This window comes from Hemicordylus capensis, chromosome 1 (assembly GCF_027244095.1).
Source record: "Hemicordylus capensis ecotype Gifberg chromosome 1, rHemCap1.1.pri, whole genome shotgun sequence".
Lineage (NCBI taxonomy): Eukaryota > Metazoa > Chordata > Lepidosauria > Squamata > Cordylidae > Hemicordylus > Hemicordylus capensis.
The window spans coordinates 360,105,567-360,120,430 of record NC_069657.1 but is presented as its reverse complement, the minus strand read 5'-3'; the positions used below and the strand labels follow the sequence as shown (position 1 = coordinate 360,120,430).

Genomic DNA, 14,864 nt, shown 5'->3' with positions numbered 1-14,864 from the left:
GAATCAGACCACAGTGGGGCAAAGGGTTAAATCATCTTCCCCTCCACTGCAGTCCTGATCCTTGTTGTCCTCCTTTGCAACTGCATGGGCATGGGGGGGGTGGAGGGGGGGCAGAGAAGCATGCAAGCTACAAGTTAAACTACAAGTTTTTAATGTAATGTGTAATTTGTCCCTAGCTGCTGGTGTTTATATTTTCAAAGGGAAAGCAAATATGTCCCTATTGCCTTTGGTGCAGGGATCTTTTTGCATGAAGCATGACCTAAATTAATTAAGTCTGCACAACACATATAACATTCCATCTTAAAACCAGCCACTGCTTTTTATTTTGTGTTCATTCAGTAACCAAAAGGTAGGACTTTTGTTTTGAGGTCTTTTGTTTGTTGCTCTGTATCATCTTCTTCTTCCCCATTCCACCTGTTTTCTTGTGTATATGCTTAACATCCAGTCTCATTAAGAGTTTTGATTAACTCAAAAGCTTGCTCATTTCTTTATGATCTTTTGATTGGTCACAGTGAAGGTATTCACTGAGAGGAGAGCTAGTCTTGTGGTAGCAAGCATGACTTGACTCCTTAGCTAAGCAGGGTCCACCCTAATTCCATATGAATGCGAGACTTGATGTGTAAGCACTGTAAGATATTCCCCTCAGGGGATGGAGCCGCTCCGGGAAGAGCAGAAGGCTCCAAGTTCCCTCCCTGGCTTCTCCAAGATTGGGCTGAGAGAGACTCCTGCCTGCAACCTTGGAGAAGCCACTGCCAGTCTGTGTAAACAGTACTGAGCTAGATGGACCTATGGTCTGACTTCCTATGGCAGCTATGGCAGCTTCCTGTTTTTCTATTATCCTGCAGCTACTTTTGGATTTTTGTAATGGATCAACACACCTGTCATAACTCCACTTGAGCCAGAGGAGGGGAGGAGTTCACTGGGGTTGAATCCTTGACGATAAGGGATTCAAAGTAGGCTGCCACCATCCACTTTATTTTGTTGGGGGGAAATCCACTCTCTATATTAGAAAGTGGGTGGGTAAAGTGGCAAAACCCACTCAAAAGAGGCTGAGCAGTCCTAGGCCTTCAGAGGTGTGTGACTAAGGCAAAGCCAACATGAAGAATTGCACACTTAAATAACAAAGATTTATTATTAGATTTAAAGAAAAAGGTATGCAATAAGAACAATTATAAGAGGGAGTTTTCATTAACTTAGGCAACACAGATTTCAGGCAATCAGCAGAGAGAAGTAAACTTCTCTAAAGCATCTAGCTGACCTGGTCCTTACTACTCACAGACTGCGGCCTTCCCAAATCCCCAGCAGCTCAGCCTGCTGCTTCTTCAGGCCCCTCCTGAGACAGATTGCAGATTGCCCCTCACAGACCAAAGCTTTCTCCTCTCCTCTAGGCGGCTGAGCCAGAAATCCTTGACTAGTCCACTGGATTGGTTGCTTGAGTTTGAACTTCCCGGGCTTTTTTCCCTTTTTAGGAGAGGCCCACCCTCCCAGCAGTTGCTCTGGTGAGGCCTAGTCCTCCCTCAAAGCCTCCCCATCACTCCAACACCTATCTGCAGCTCAACACAGCCTGGTAAAATATGCATTTTTCTTTCTTGTTCACTGAAGACAATTACTCTGAACTCCAGTAGATGGCAGCATGCAATTGGGTCAGAAAATTATTGTGGCAACAAAATAATGCTTTTTGACACATCCACAGCTGCTTGCTTTGTTTTCATGCCATAAACTAAAAGTAGGACTCAGGGGTCTTGTTGAACATCCCTGTAAGTGTTGTGTTGTACAATTAATTTGAGAGAACTCCCAAAGGTTCATAGTGTGACTCAACACATGTGGCACTGTTTGGGAACCCTCTAATCTGTGTACTGTTTATATCCTGATCATGTAATATGTTAAAAGAGACTAGACTTTTCTGCCCATTTATTTCCTGCTACACATATGTAAATTCCCCAGGCTTTTACTACAGAACAGCCTCTTTATTTTTTCACGGTTCAGATTGTATGATGAAAGATTGAAATTGGATTATTTCTAAGGGCAAAGGTTGAATGATTTCTAAGGTTATTGCTATCCAAAATAAGGAAGGGGAAATTGCAGCTTTATTTGGGGGCTTTGAAGAGACCAGTTGTGGCTTCACCCGAGGCCCTACAAGCATTACAGAAGTAATTAATTAGTTGCCCTCCTGTTTGCTTTAGACCATGAACATTTATTGACCATTTATCATATTGTAGGACTGTGATGAGCAATTTTCAGGGAATGCGAACAGGACAGTTCCATCTTCTGCCAAAACCTGCCTCCCTGTGGTCTCTCCAGCTCCTTTCCTTGATTGAAGTGCCCACTTTGACAGTAAGCTTAGACCACTTCACAGGCCATGATGTGCTCATTCTTGTGAAGCAGTGTTCCCTCTAATTTTTTTTTTCATCTGTATACAGAATGAGTTTTGTTGTGGGAGGCAGTATCAAGGCAGTGTCTGTGCACATGCATTCAGAATGGGGCCTTCCTGATTCAACTTGAGCGGAATCTAAAATTAACTGAGTGGACATCAAAAAACGTGTGCGCACGCACATGCACAAGCCTTAGAGGGAACACTGCTGTGAAGCTGTATTCACAGCTTAGTAGCAGTCTGATAACATCACGATCACATTAAAAGGTAGTCAGGAAGGACGATGGGTCTTTTAACAAGCTCTATTTACTTTACAGTGCTGGCCTCCCTTGCAGAGTATTATAAGGATTATTGAGATAATGTAGATGGAATACTTTGAGCATTCAGGAGAACTGTTGCATACATACTACGTAATAGGTCTGGGCTGACATCCAATGGGCAAGAGGGGCCGTTATCATGTGCCCTTTGCTATTGGAGACCCACCTGGCTTGGAGAAGTCTAAAGGTAATTGCATGTGTCTGGAAATGCCTTCAGCTGAGCCTGGGTATTTGTCTTCCATTGTTCTCTTACCCACTCACTGTAGGCTGTGAACGAACAAGCAGTACATGGTATCAAGCAGGTCACAGCAGCAAACAGTTTACAGGCGGTGTGTGCAGCTCACTAGCCAAATGGCTGCTTCTTCAGTGGCTTTAGCCCATTGTTCTTAACTGGCCTCTTTCCCCTTAGTTTAGGGCAGGGCTGCGCAGCTTCAATGCTCCAGCTGTTGAACGACAGCTCCCATCATTCCCAGCTACAGTGTCTGATCATAAAGGATGATGGAAGTTGCAGGCCTACATTTGCAGGAGGGCCAAAGTTGTGCAGACCTGGTTTACAGCAAGGGGTGTTTCATGCAATGGGCTTTCCTCGCCCCCTTCCTTGCCTTGCTTTAAGTCACTTTAAAATCATTTGCCTTGTCAATCATTGGAAATCACTTTAAAATCAGGTTCTTTAACCAGTATGTGAAAGGCTGAACCAGCACTCTTTCTTTCTTTCAACAAATCCCTTCCTCACAAGTACAAGTTCCTGTTGAGGAACAATGAATACTTTGGTGGTCTGCTAGGTCTCGGTTGCTCTGAACTGATTTTTGCAACATTTTAGAAGAGCTATCAGTATGCTGATGACACCCAAATCTATTTCTCCATGGTTAGAGTGCTGGACTAGGACCAGGGAGACCCGAGTTCAAATCCCCATTCAGCCATGAAACTAGCTGGGTGACTCTGGGCCAGTCACTTCTCTCTCAGCCTAGCCTACTTCACAGGGTTGTTGTGAGGAGAAACTCAAGTATGTAGTACACCGCTCTGGGCTCCTTGGAGGAAGAGCAGGATATAAATGTAGTAGTAGTAATAAAAATAAATAAATAAATAAATAACCTCCCTAAATGCCTGCCTGGACACTGTTATCAGCCGTAGCTGATAAAAAACACCTATGGCCATTAAGTCAACCTGAAAGAGTTTTGGATCCAGGAGCACGCCCAAGCTACATACTCATTATTTCTGAGGGAGTGTAACCCCATTTAGAACAGGCATATCTAAACTATCTCTCGCATTCTGACCCTGCACAGTCAATATTTCTGTCTTATTCGGATTCAATTTCAGTTTGTTACCCCTCATCCAGCCCATTACTGTCTCCAGGCAGGCATTTAGGGAAGTTTTGCCATTTCCTGATGAAGCTGATATGGAATAATAGATTTGGGTGGTGTCTGCTTATTGATAAAATGCTTCACCAAATCTCTCCCAGCAGTTTCATGTAGATAGTAAAGAGCACTGGAGACAGTCTAGGGCCTTGTGGAACTGTATGATTTTCTTTTAAAAAATCAGCTGCATCATACAGAAGTTGCAGGGAAACCAAGATAGTTAAGAGAGTTTCCAGATATAAAGTGCAGCATGTGCAAAGCTTTCATGCAAGTTTCAAGAACTTGCTCGCTGTACAGATACTCCTACTGGCTTCCATACTCCTTCCTAGTACAATGTTACCCGCTGCACAAAAACCAAACAGGTATGTTGTGTAATTTTAGCAGGGCCACCTACTGACCTACTCTTGCATTCTGAAAATAAACCATCCTTTTCTACGGTTGCCAGAGAAGTAGTAATGAAAAAGGGTGGCTTCTTCTCAGAATGCAAGAACTGGTGATGCCATGAAAACCGCAGAAGGCCCCTGCTCAGCACATATAGGGTGGGCAATGTGCTAGGAAGGAGCAGAGAAACTTGCAGGGGTAGGGTGAGTAAGAATGTGCCTGGACCTTGCATGAAAGCTTTGCAGATCCCACATTTCATTGCTGCCTGGAAACCCTACCCCCCCCCCAGATGGTATTTATTGTGATTAAGGAACATTTTGTCATACTGACCTTGTACAAAGGAACAGACCTACATCATCAAAGCAACTTAATGCTAAAATGTTTTCATTGTGATGAAGCTGTACTTAACTGGCAAGTTGTCTTTTGGAACGGAAATATTTGCAGATGGTTTTTAGGAAGGAAATTTCTTATTTTGGATGTGTGTGAGCATGGTTGTGTGTGTGTGTGTGTGTGTGTGTGTGTGTACACACACAAATAGGAATACATCTAGGATTTATGTTGGACATGCTTTCGAAAATATCACAAGCTGCAGCTATCAGACGACATCACTCTTTCCAGTTAAAGGAATGTGGGAAAGGCAGTTGGTATTGCTATCTTGTTGATTTTGTTTTTATTTCTGTTTTGTTACTCAAAAGTATCTTGGAAACAGCTTGTGGCTGTAGGGAAAGCCCAGTCTTCTACTTGTAAAGTGGAACAGTGCCCTCTTGTGGAAAAGGAGTACAAAGACCATGCTCAAGACAAAAACAGAAGCTGATTTTACAAATATGTAGGTGCATGACTTATGCAGACTTGTATTGAGTTCATTTTTTAAAAGGTAGTGTTGAATTCAACTGCCCAAGATAATTTCCAAGCTAGACCAATAAAAAAGAATGGTGGCTGAAGATTCACATATGAAATGTGGTGGATTTGACATCAGCATAGAAATTCGTACAGTACAGTAGTTCCTAAACTACTAAATAAGAACCCACCAACAGGATTGTGTCTGTTTAGGAGCCATCTTGCAGAGCCTACTGCTGATATTACACAGTTAACTTACTACAACAACAACAAATACTTATACCGCTTTTTAACAAAAGTTTCCAAAGTGGTTTACCGTATTTTACGGACTATAAGACGCTACGGACTATAAGACGCACCTTAATTTTAATCCAGTTTTTCAGAGTTTTAACATATTAAACTGTTAAAACATATAAGACGCTCCTGAATTTTGGCAGATATTTTTTGAGGAAAAAAGTGAGTCTTATAGTCCATAAAATACGGTACGTAGAGAAATAAAATAAAATAAATTAAGGTGGTTCCCTTTCCCAAAGAGCTCACAATCTCAAACAAAATGTAAGATAGACACCTGAAAGAGTCACTGGAGGTACTGTGCTGGGGGTGGATAGGGCCAGTTACTCTCCCCCTGCTAAATAAAGAGAATCACCACATTTAAAAGGTGCCTCTTTGCCCAGTTAGCAAAGACTTCATACTCACAAGATGTGGTAGTGACCACTCCTTAGATTGCTTCAAGACTTAGCAGCCTTGATAGCTAAGTAAAACCTTCATGTTCAAAGATGGTATACTTCTGGATGCACAAACACAGAGGAAGTTATCCCAACTAGAAACAGGAAGCAACACATGTCAACCACCAGGCATTGCAAGTCAGTAAATGAAAATATGCAAGGTACATAAACAGAAGATAAAAATCACAACAAATCAGGTTAAGTGACTGGTTATTTGCCAGCACCAATGTTTTTTCCAGGTTATAGATTGAACTTCAGTATTTGAGCCCTTGTGCGTTATGAACAGTATTTCAGGAATTAATGGCTTAATTAATTCTCTGTACGGCTAGGATAACGGAAGTAGCCCTGCAGAGATACAAAATGACTGGCGCTTCATTGCACGGCACTCTTGCTCCACAATGCTGGCGGAGGGCAAGGGGGGACATTTTTTGCTGCTCCCCCGCTCCGGTTTGCGTTTTCACATGGGCCTCTCTCTGTAGGGAATAAAAATTCCCCCATTTGTTCTTCCAGTTGTATTATCTGCTCCTCCACAGCCTTTCATCCAGTCCTCTCCTTTCTTTTTCAGCTTTTCTTTTACAAGCTGTTTCAGTGCTTGGAGCAGTCTTTGCTCTCTGAGACTTTACTGGGCACTGTGACAGGCATTGCACAGAGAGGCTCTGCATCTTGCACCAGTAGATTCACTCTGGATATTGATGCAACTTCTGCTCAACATTGACACATTTTTGGTGATGCTGTCCTGGCAGGACTGTTGGTGTGTTTCAACGTACCCACATGTAGCAAATCTTAGGACTGGACCCCTAAGAAAGTTAATTAGTGTTTGAAAAAGGAATCAATCTAATGCTTTTAAACATTTAACAACAACAAATCTAAGTGCCAGGCAACAGTAACACTGGGGTGTGTTTTTCATGACAGTAAAATAAATTATGAGTGTATGAATGTCGGTTTATGGTATTTCCATAGCTCCATTATGCTAAGCATGTGAATGGAGATTCAGCCATCGTCTCCGCACTGCAAAAGCTTACATACGTGGCTCTCAGTAGTATCACAAGTTCAACATTTATGAGAAAAATTAACATTAATAAAAGAGACATCAGATTGAAGAAATTTATTTACCTTTTTCCTATGAACAATATAACATAAGTATAGAGAAGCTTTTGTACACAGAAAATTTATTTTCTTGCTGCTTTTTACTAAATGAAACAGAGCACGATAATCTTTACACATTCATAAGTAATGTTTTTATTTTTTTCTCTCTCTTCCTTTTTTTTTTGTTTTAACTATACACTGCTTTCTCAGGTTGAAGCAAACCAGTACTATTGGTACTGGTATATAACAGCTACTTACATTATTTAAGAAGAGCAAATGGAGAAAAATAAGTTATTTAAATATTGATTTCATATACAGAAAGTGCAACACTTGTTAGTTGTTACATAACTTGCTTAAAGTTTCCATTTTCAAAAAAAGAGGTCTCAATTATTGGTAAAAGTTAGCTTGGACTCCAAGTTTTAGTCTAAAAATAATACAATAGAAATGTACAGCCATGACTTGGTGAATTGACCTTTATTGCTGCACTTAAGACTGCGTGAATAGGATTGAGAGGGCTCTGATGCCTTAATTCTAGTATTGCCAGTTTGCACCCGAAGCCAGGTTTACAGTCAAAATAATCATCAGGATAATCAAGCATATTTCTCTGATTTTGTGGATTCCCTTTCTAATTACCAGTTCAGCTTTACTGAACTGTATACTATGCACACTTAACTAACTTGCCCTATTGTTTGAGGATCAGAATGTAATCAGCATATGATTTTGACTTTATGTATTCCTACAGCCTCCAATCCAACATTTGGAACTCTGCACACAAGGAGCAGATAGTAAACCACACATTATTAATGCTGAGTTCCTTACATGATTGGAGATTTCTCCTTAGGAGAAAGTACCTAGTATTTTAAGGCGTATATAGGATCAATATACGTGCTGTTAAAATGCCTGATTGCTAAGTAAACAATGAACTAAAAGAATATATATGCAAAAATGTGTAACCCAAAAGGCTGAACAAATTAGAAAAATGTTTAAAAACAAAGTAAAATTAGTTTAGGGTTCCTGCATAATGGGGCATAGGGATTACAAAGACTTTGGCACTCTCTTTAATAAGTCATCATTGTTTCTTCAATGTAGTTTAGCAGTGATGTAGTGGAGTGAGAACTGAATTTTCATTTTCTATAACTTTGCAAGTTTGAAACATGAAAACAGCATCTATATTCAAAAATATTTTATTGCCCATTTTAAACTATTATCTTTCAGCATCTACTGACTCCCGTGCTCTTTTTAAAAACAGCTGTTGCTTTTTGACAGCCTCCATAAACATTGCAAATAAGCAAAGATCCTGCTTCCAGAGATCATATCTTACACATTTGCGGCTGTACATGCAAATACAGAGTACCACTATCTTCTGATGTGTCTTGTGCAGTGTGCTGTTCCATAAATTAACAGAACAAATTTGTACACACAAATGTCCATGATCATCTGCTTAGTCCAATCTAAGTGAATGGAAAACTGTTCCAGAAACTGCCCCTACCCCTGCCACATATATGCACCCATCAGAGTATGCTGATCAGATTGATGGAGCTGGGTGGGAGTGTAGATTACCTACTTAGTGAGCCTCCCAATCCTGGAAGCACCAGTCATCATGCTTACTGCATTTGTCTCTTCAGACAAGTGCTGTAAGCATGAGGAATGTGTTGCGGAAAATAAAGGATGGACATACCAGGAAGACTTCCAGTGCATTTGCAGAGGAAATGCCCCTCTTTTCAGTAATGTCTGCATTGTTTATTTACTATGTGGAATTATTCTTGTTAAGATCACCTGGGAATGGTCAATGCACATCATTTTGAGCATGGCAGTGACATACAAGAGCACTCTTGTGTAATATGGAATGTGAGAAGTATCTTCTTTTAGTCAATCCTTACCTGCAATGGGTCGTTGCTACATACTGTATAGGCAGTGTTGCTGAAGCAAAGCATTTTATGTTAGTGGACACTCTTCTGGAGACAGTGGCTGACATGAGGAGACAGTAGGCTGTACATCAATGCTCGTCCGCAGGGCTGCTGCGAATGAGTGGTTGTACAAGCATTTCTACTGTAGTTGCCCTCATTCACCACAACCAATCATTCAGAACAGTGTCTGGGCTGCTTCCGAGTCCACAGCAGCCCAGTGGAGGGGTGTTATGGGGACAGTAAGCTGTGCATAATGTTGGCCAGTATAACTTGGAGGCCGTTGTAAGAAATTTTGAAAGAAAAAGATTTAAGTCTTCTCCACAGAAAAACATCTTCAACTGCCAATGTAATCATAGCTTTGCCTCTGTTTCTATCAATCTCAGCAGAAGGGAACATGTCCATATGTTCACTCCATTGCAAAATACAGGTGAAACTCGAAAAATTAGAATATCGTGCAAAAGTTCATTAATTTCAGTAATGCAAATTAAAAGGTGAAACTGATATATGAGATAGACGCATTACATGCAAAGCGAGATAAGTCAAGCCTTAATTTGTTATAATTGTGATGATCATGGCGTACAGCTCATGAGAACCCCAAATCCACAATCCCAGAAAATTAGAATATTGTGAAAAGGTTCAACAGTCTAGGCTCCAGGTGTCCCACTCCAATCAGCTAATCAATCCATAACACCTGCAAAGGGTTCCTGAGCCTTTAAATGGTCTCTCAGTCTGGTTCATTAGGAATCACAATCATGGAAAGACTGCTGACTTGACAGTTGTGCAGAAAACCATCATTGACACCCTCCATAAGGAGGGAAAGCCTCAAAAGGTAATTGCAAAAGAAGTTGGATGTTCCCGAAGTGCTGTATCAAAGCACATTAATAGAAAGTTATATGGAAGGGAAAAGTGTGGAAGAAAAAGGTGCACAAGCAGCAGGGATGACCGCAGCCTGGAGAGGATTGTCAGGAAAAGGCCATTCAAAAGTCTACTCCTTTCACAAGGAGTCCACTCAGTCCACTCCTTTCACAAGGAGTGGACTGAGGCTGGAGTTAGTGCATCAAGAGCCACCACACACAGATGGATCCTGGACATGGGCTTCAAATGTCGTATTCCTCTTGTCAAGCCGTTCCTGAACAACAAACAACGTCAGAAGCGTCTTACCTGGGCTCAAGAAAAAAAGAACTGGTCTGTTGCTCAGTGGTCCAAAGTCCTCTTTTCTGATGAGAGCAACTTTTGCATCTCATTTGGAAACCAAGGACCCAGAGTCTGGAGGAAGAATGGAGAGGCACACAATGCAAGATGCTTGAAGTCCAGTGTGAAGTTTCCACAGTCTGTGTTGATTTGGGGAGCCATGTCATCTGCTGGTTTTGGTCCACTGTGCTTCATTAAGTCCAAGGTGAACGCAACCGTCTATCAGGAGATTTTGGAGCACTTCATGCTTCCTTCCGCAGACGAGCTGTATGGGGATGCTGACTTCATTTTCCAGCAGGACTTGGCACCTGCCCACACTGCCAAAAGTACCAAAACCTGGTTCAATGACCATGGGATTACTGTGCTTGATTGGCCAGCAAACTCGCCTGACCTGAACCCCATAGAGAATCTATGGGGCATTGCCAAGAGAAGGATGAGAGACATGAGACCAAACAATGCAGAAGAGCTGAAGGCCGCTACTGAAGCATCCTGGTCTTCCATAACACCTCAGCAGTGCCACAGGCTGATAGCATCCATGCCACGCCGCATTGAGGCAGTAATTGCTGCAAAAGGGGCCCAAACCAAGTACTGAATACATATGCATGCTTATACTTTTCAGAGGTCCGATATTGTTCTATTTACAATCCTTGTTTTATTGGTTTCATGTAATATTCTAATTTTCTGGGATTGTGGATTTGGGGTTCTCATGAGCTGTACGCCATGATCATCACAATTATAACAAATTAAGGCTTGACTTATCTCGCTTTGCATGTAATGCGTCTATCTCATATATCAGTTTCACTTTTTAATTTGCATTACTGAAATTAATGAACTTTTGCACGATATTCTAATTTTTCGAGTTTCACCTGTAGTCCTACTGTCCCTAAGCTTACAGGTTACTTTAAATTCTGTTGGCTTAATCAACAAAGAGCCTTCTAATACTTTAAAAACCAACAAATTTATTGTAGCGTACAGTTTCAGGATTGCAGCCCTTCATCAGATGCATGAAGTAAGAGCTTCTGTTGGCAAGTGTATGTAGCTAACCATTATCTATATGTGCACACATGTGTACACACACTACAGAAAAACACTGTATTCCTATATAATTAAATCATACGTCCTTGCTTTCAGTTTTAATAAATTATTTCAAAGGCAGTGATGAAACATGAAGCCTAAAGGCATTCAAGTCAAAACCAGTTTGGGGCAGCAACTACAGTTGTTTGGGCCTTTAACATTTTGTTGCACAAGTTGAATGCACTTTAAAGTGGGAGAGGTTTATACAACTTCTTTATAGAGCACAGGAGGCACAGAGAGGAGATGTGTCTTGCTTAAAATTTCATAGCAGGTTGGAACTAGATATCTGAGTTCTCAATCCCACACAGAATTAATTACCTCTCCTTGCCTGTCATATATCCTGAGAAGCTTCTACTATTGTAAATGAGAAGTAATCTAGCTTGTTTATGGACATTATAGAATACTTATATCTTATGACTAAAGCTGAGCATATTTGGTATACAAAAGGTCTGGTCATGTACAAAAATAAACTTTATCTATATTCACACACGAGCAGGAGATTTTACACTGTATTTTTTAACAGTTTTAGAAAATGAGAGAACATAATAGTACAGAGAAAGTACAGGCTGCTCCAGCAGCCCAGAACGTGTTGGTTTTAATTCTAATTTCAGCATTCAATAAGGGGGATCGTATATTGAGTTTCAATGACTGCTTAAATTTTCCCTCCATCAATAAAATGGAATATAGTTTTTGTTCTGGTACTGTGTGAGACACACAGTTTGCTTATTCAGTTCAGTTTAATTCCCCTGGGCAACCTTTTTATTTTCTTTTAAAGAAACCAATGTTTTCCATTGATATGGTCAGGATACCAAGTCAAAGCTGCAGCATAGCAATTGACGATAGAACACAGTACATCAAATTTTGATTAACATGAACACATTTTTATAATTTTTTTAATACACACACACACGCACGCACGCACACATGGCTAAATAACTTTTAGCCTTTTAGTAATATCAGCAAACGTAGGCTGCCATAAACAATTGTTAGCCTGAGAACAGAATTCTGCAATTTTGAAATGGAAAATAAAAGAAAAAGCCTCTGTACAAGATAATGTTACAGTGAGTCAGTCTACAGAAATTGTATTAGACAAAAATCTGTCAGGTGCCAAATAGTAATGGCAACAAAACAAGATCTGGGAAGAGAAGAATATAAGTAATTAAACTAAAAAGCATGTTTTAAGGCAAATAAAAAGCTGAGTGCAAAAAAAGTAGTTACAAAAATGACTTTAATTCTATACAGATAAGAAGTTTGCTGAATTTGTCTGATAAGCTGCACTGACACAGAAGGAAGATCAGCTAAATCCTGTCCAGAACTTTGGCCTACCTAGAAGCTCAGCAGCCTGTAAAACTACACCAAAAGGATGGTGAGCTTTTTTATACTAGTGATTGCTAGAATAAAATGGATAAGCAGATATCCTCTATTAAAGAACTTAATCCTTAACATAACTTAAATAAATGTCCCTTCCCCCATGGGATGTGCTTATTTATGTCTGTGGTTAGGATTATAGATCCATGCTTGGTCAATGAGCTGCACCTTAACCAAGAAGCAGACCTAGAGCACCTGGAGACCCAACTTTACTCCCTTTGCCACCTTATCCCAGTTCCTGGGGCATGAAATCGATGTAGGGTTTGTTTTTTGTTTGTTTGTTACTATCTTGCAGCAAGTAGAAAGATCCCTTTTTTGTAATGGACACAGACAATTACACAGGGACCCAACATACCCTCAGAATCCTTAGTAACGAAAATAAATTCCTTGTGTCTTTTCTTTGAAGTGAAATCAAGGAATATCATTCCCCCCTCAGCTGACTGCTGCTCCTGTTGTTCTGTAGGGATGAAAAACACAGATCTCAGAGCCTTCTGAAGGGCTTTTCTTTGGTCCCCCTTGGTTTTCTGGAAAAATTAAAGATATAATTGACACAGAAGGAACTGCAAGTTCTCCAGCAAGCAAATGCTACATTTCAGAGCATGTTAAATGGTTTCTGGATTGAGGGTTTTGAAAAGTCTTGCTCCTGCCAGAAGTTTGCTTATGTGCCTTTCCTCTGTGATGCCAGCCTCATGAAGACAAGCTTGTGTGAGAGAAGGCACTTTGCTTAGCTCATCAATTCCTGCAGCCATGAGGGAGTTTGAGTACATTGGGAGGCCAATGGAAACTAGCCAGTCGGTTATGGAAGTTATATGTCCGGGGGACACAGGTTTTCGGCACATTTCAGTGAGGCCTCCACTTGGAATCTGGAGGAATATAAAAAAAAAATACAACTAGTTTGCTGACATTTCCCTCTGTTTTGGAAACAAAGCTATTTATCTTCTATGAAATCTCTCTCTCTTTCTTGGGAGTCATAATATTCATTAATATCCATTAGCAGTGGTCTAGGGAAAGATTCCAAACACTGGACAAAGAATTAACACCTCTCCATTTAGCAATGACAATGGAATGGTAGCCAAAAGAAAGCCCTAATGGCCATGTGATGATTGCTTATGTACATATGGACATGGAGACACTACCCACTGGGAGAAAGAGCTCCCTGCAAAACTAGTATTACCGGAGAGAACTAAACTAGAATCTTTTTTCTATATATATGGAGGGTGTCCCTGCTTCCCCCCACATATGGATAATCATTCAAAAGTGTGATCTTTGGTCTGAAACAAAATTGGTACAGTGACAGGAGAAGGAGTTTATTCATGTTATTTTGCCTTTCCTCCTTGAATTCAAAACAAAGATAATTTAATGTAGACATACTGCCATACGGTGCTGCTTCCTCAACTGCTTCACACGGATCTGGTCCATGATGCTAGCAACATCTTTTTCAGGCTGTTCCAAGTCTTCAGAGTATCTCTGCACCAAAGCTTCAGGAAGCCCACAGCGACCATGCTGCAAATTCCATTCATCAAGTGAGGTAGGAAAGAAGTTTAAAAAAAACCCAACCCTCTGGTTCACTAGTAGGTTTTTTTAAAAAAAAAAAAGTATTAGTCCAAATGGTTGCTCCCTATGTCTTAAAGCCCTCCATTCCCTCCAGTTCTATACAAGTCTGATTAAGGGGTATGTGGATCTTAACTATTACATCTATTCTATTCCTTAATCCTTAGAAAGATTAGAGAAAATTGAGAGACTATGATTTTTCAGTGTATTCTTTTATGCTAACTTGGCACATTTTCAGATTCTGAAATATCTTGATGAGACAGGGTGATGGTGCCTTTTCTGTGTTCCAGAGCATCTAACAAAGCATTTTAAAGTCCTGTTGACTTCCAAGAAACAAACTAGGGATGTGCGAACCAGTTTTGGGGTTTGGTTCGAGGGTTTGACGGTTCAGGGTCAAACCGACCCCCCCCCCCGTTCGATCCGGACCAAAACCCACCCATCCCCAAGTTTGGGTGTTCGTGATCTTTAATTTTTTAAAATTATTACCTTTTACTCCCCTTGGGGGAGTTCCTGGAGGCGGCGGGGGTGTGTGTGTCCACGGGGGTTCCCCCCGCCAGCCTTCTAAATCACCCCCTTGCCCGGTTTGGGCACTCTTCAGCCAGTTTTCGGCCTTCACCTGGTGGCCATGTTGAGGGATGTGCCTGGGCCACGCAGAGGCCATGTGCGCAGGCACCCAGCCCCCAACATGGTGGCCAGGTGAG

The 14,864-nt window shown here is 41.0% G+C and overlaps 1 protein-coding gene and 1 long non-coding RNA gene across 4 annotated transcripts in view; one reads left to right on the top strand and one right to left on the bottom strand.

Moving 5' to 3' along the window:
- Positions 1-1,398: 1,398 nt before the first annotated feature.
- The window catches only part of LOC128343085 (uncharacterized), a 40,136-nt gene continuing 26,670 nt past the window's right edge, over positions 1,399-14,864 (top strand). Inside the window, exons 1-3 of the long non-coding RNA XR_008315329.1 lie at positions 1,399-1,567; positions 12,487-12,610; positions 14,055-14,140. This is a non-coding gene — a long non-coding RNA (uncharacterized LOC128343085). The remainder of the gene's footprint in view (positions 1,568-12,486; positions 12,611-14,054; positions 14,141-14,864) is intronic.
- Positions 11,113-14,864, bottom strand: part of SASH1 (SAM and SH3 domain containing 1) — a 197,945-nt gene continuing 194,193 nt past the window's right edge. For all 3 annotated transcript variants that reach the window (XM_053291380.1, XM_053291391.1, XM_053291400.1), the window contains 2 exons: positions 13,984-14,115; positions 11,113-13,475 (listed from right to left, as the gene is read on the bottom strand). In XM_053291380.1, coding sequence (XP_053147355.1) covers positions 13,215-13,475; positions 13,984-14,115 — 393 coding nt within the window. In that variant the 3' untranslated portion in view covers positions 11,113-13,214. The remainder of the gene's footprint in view (positions 13,476-13,983; positions 14,116-14,864) is intronic.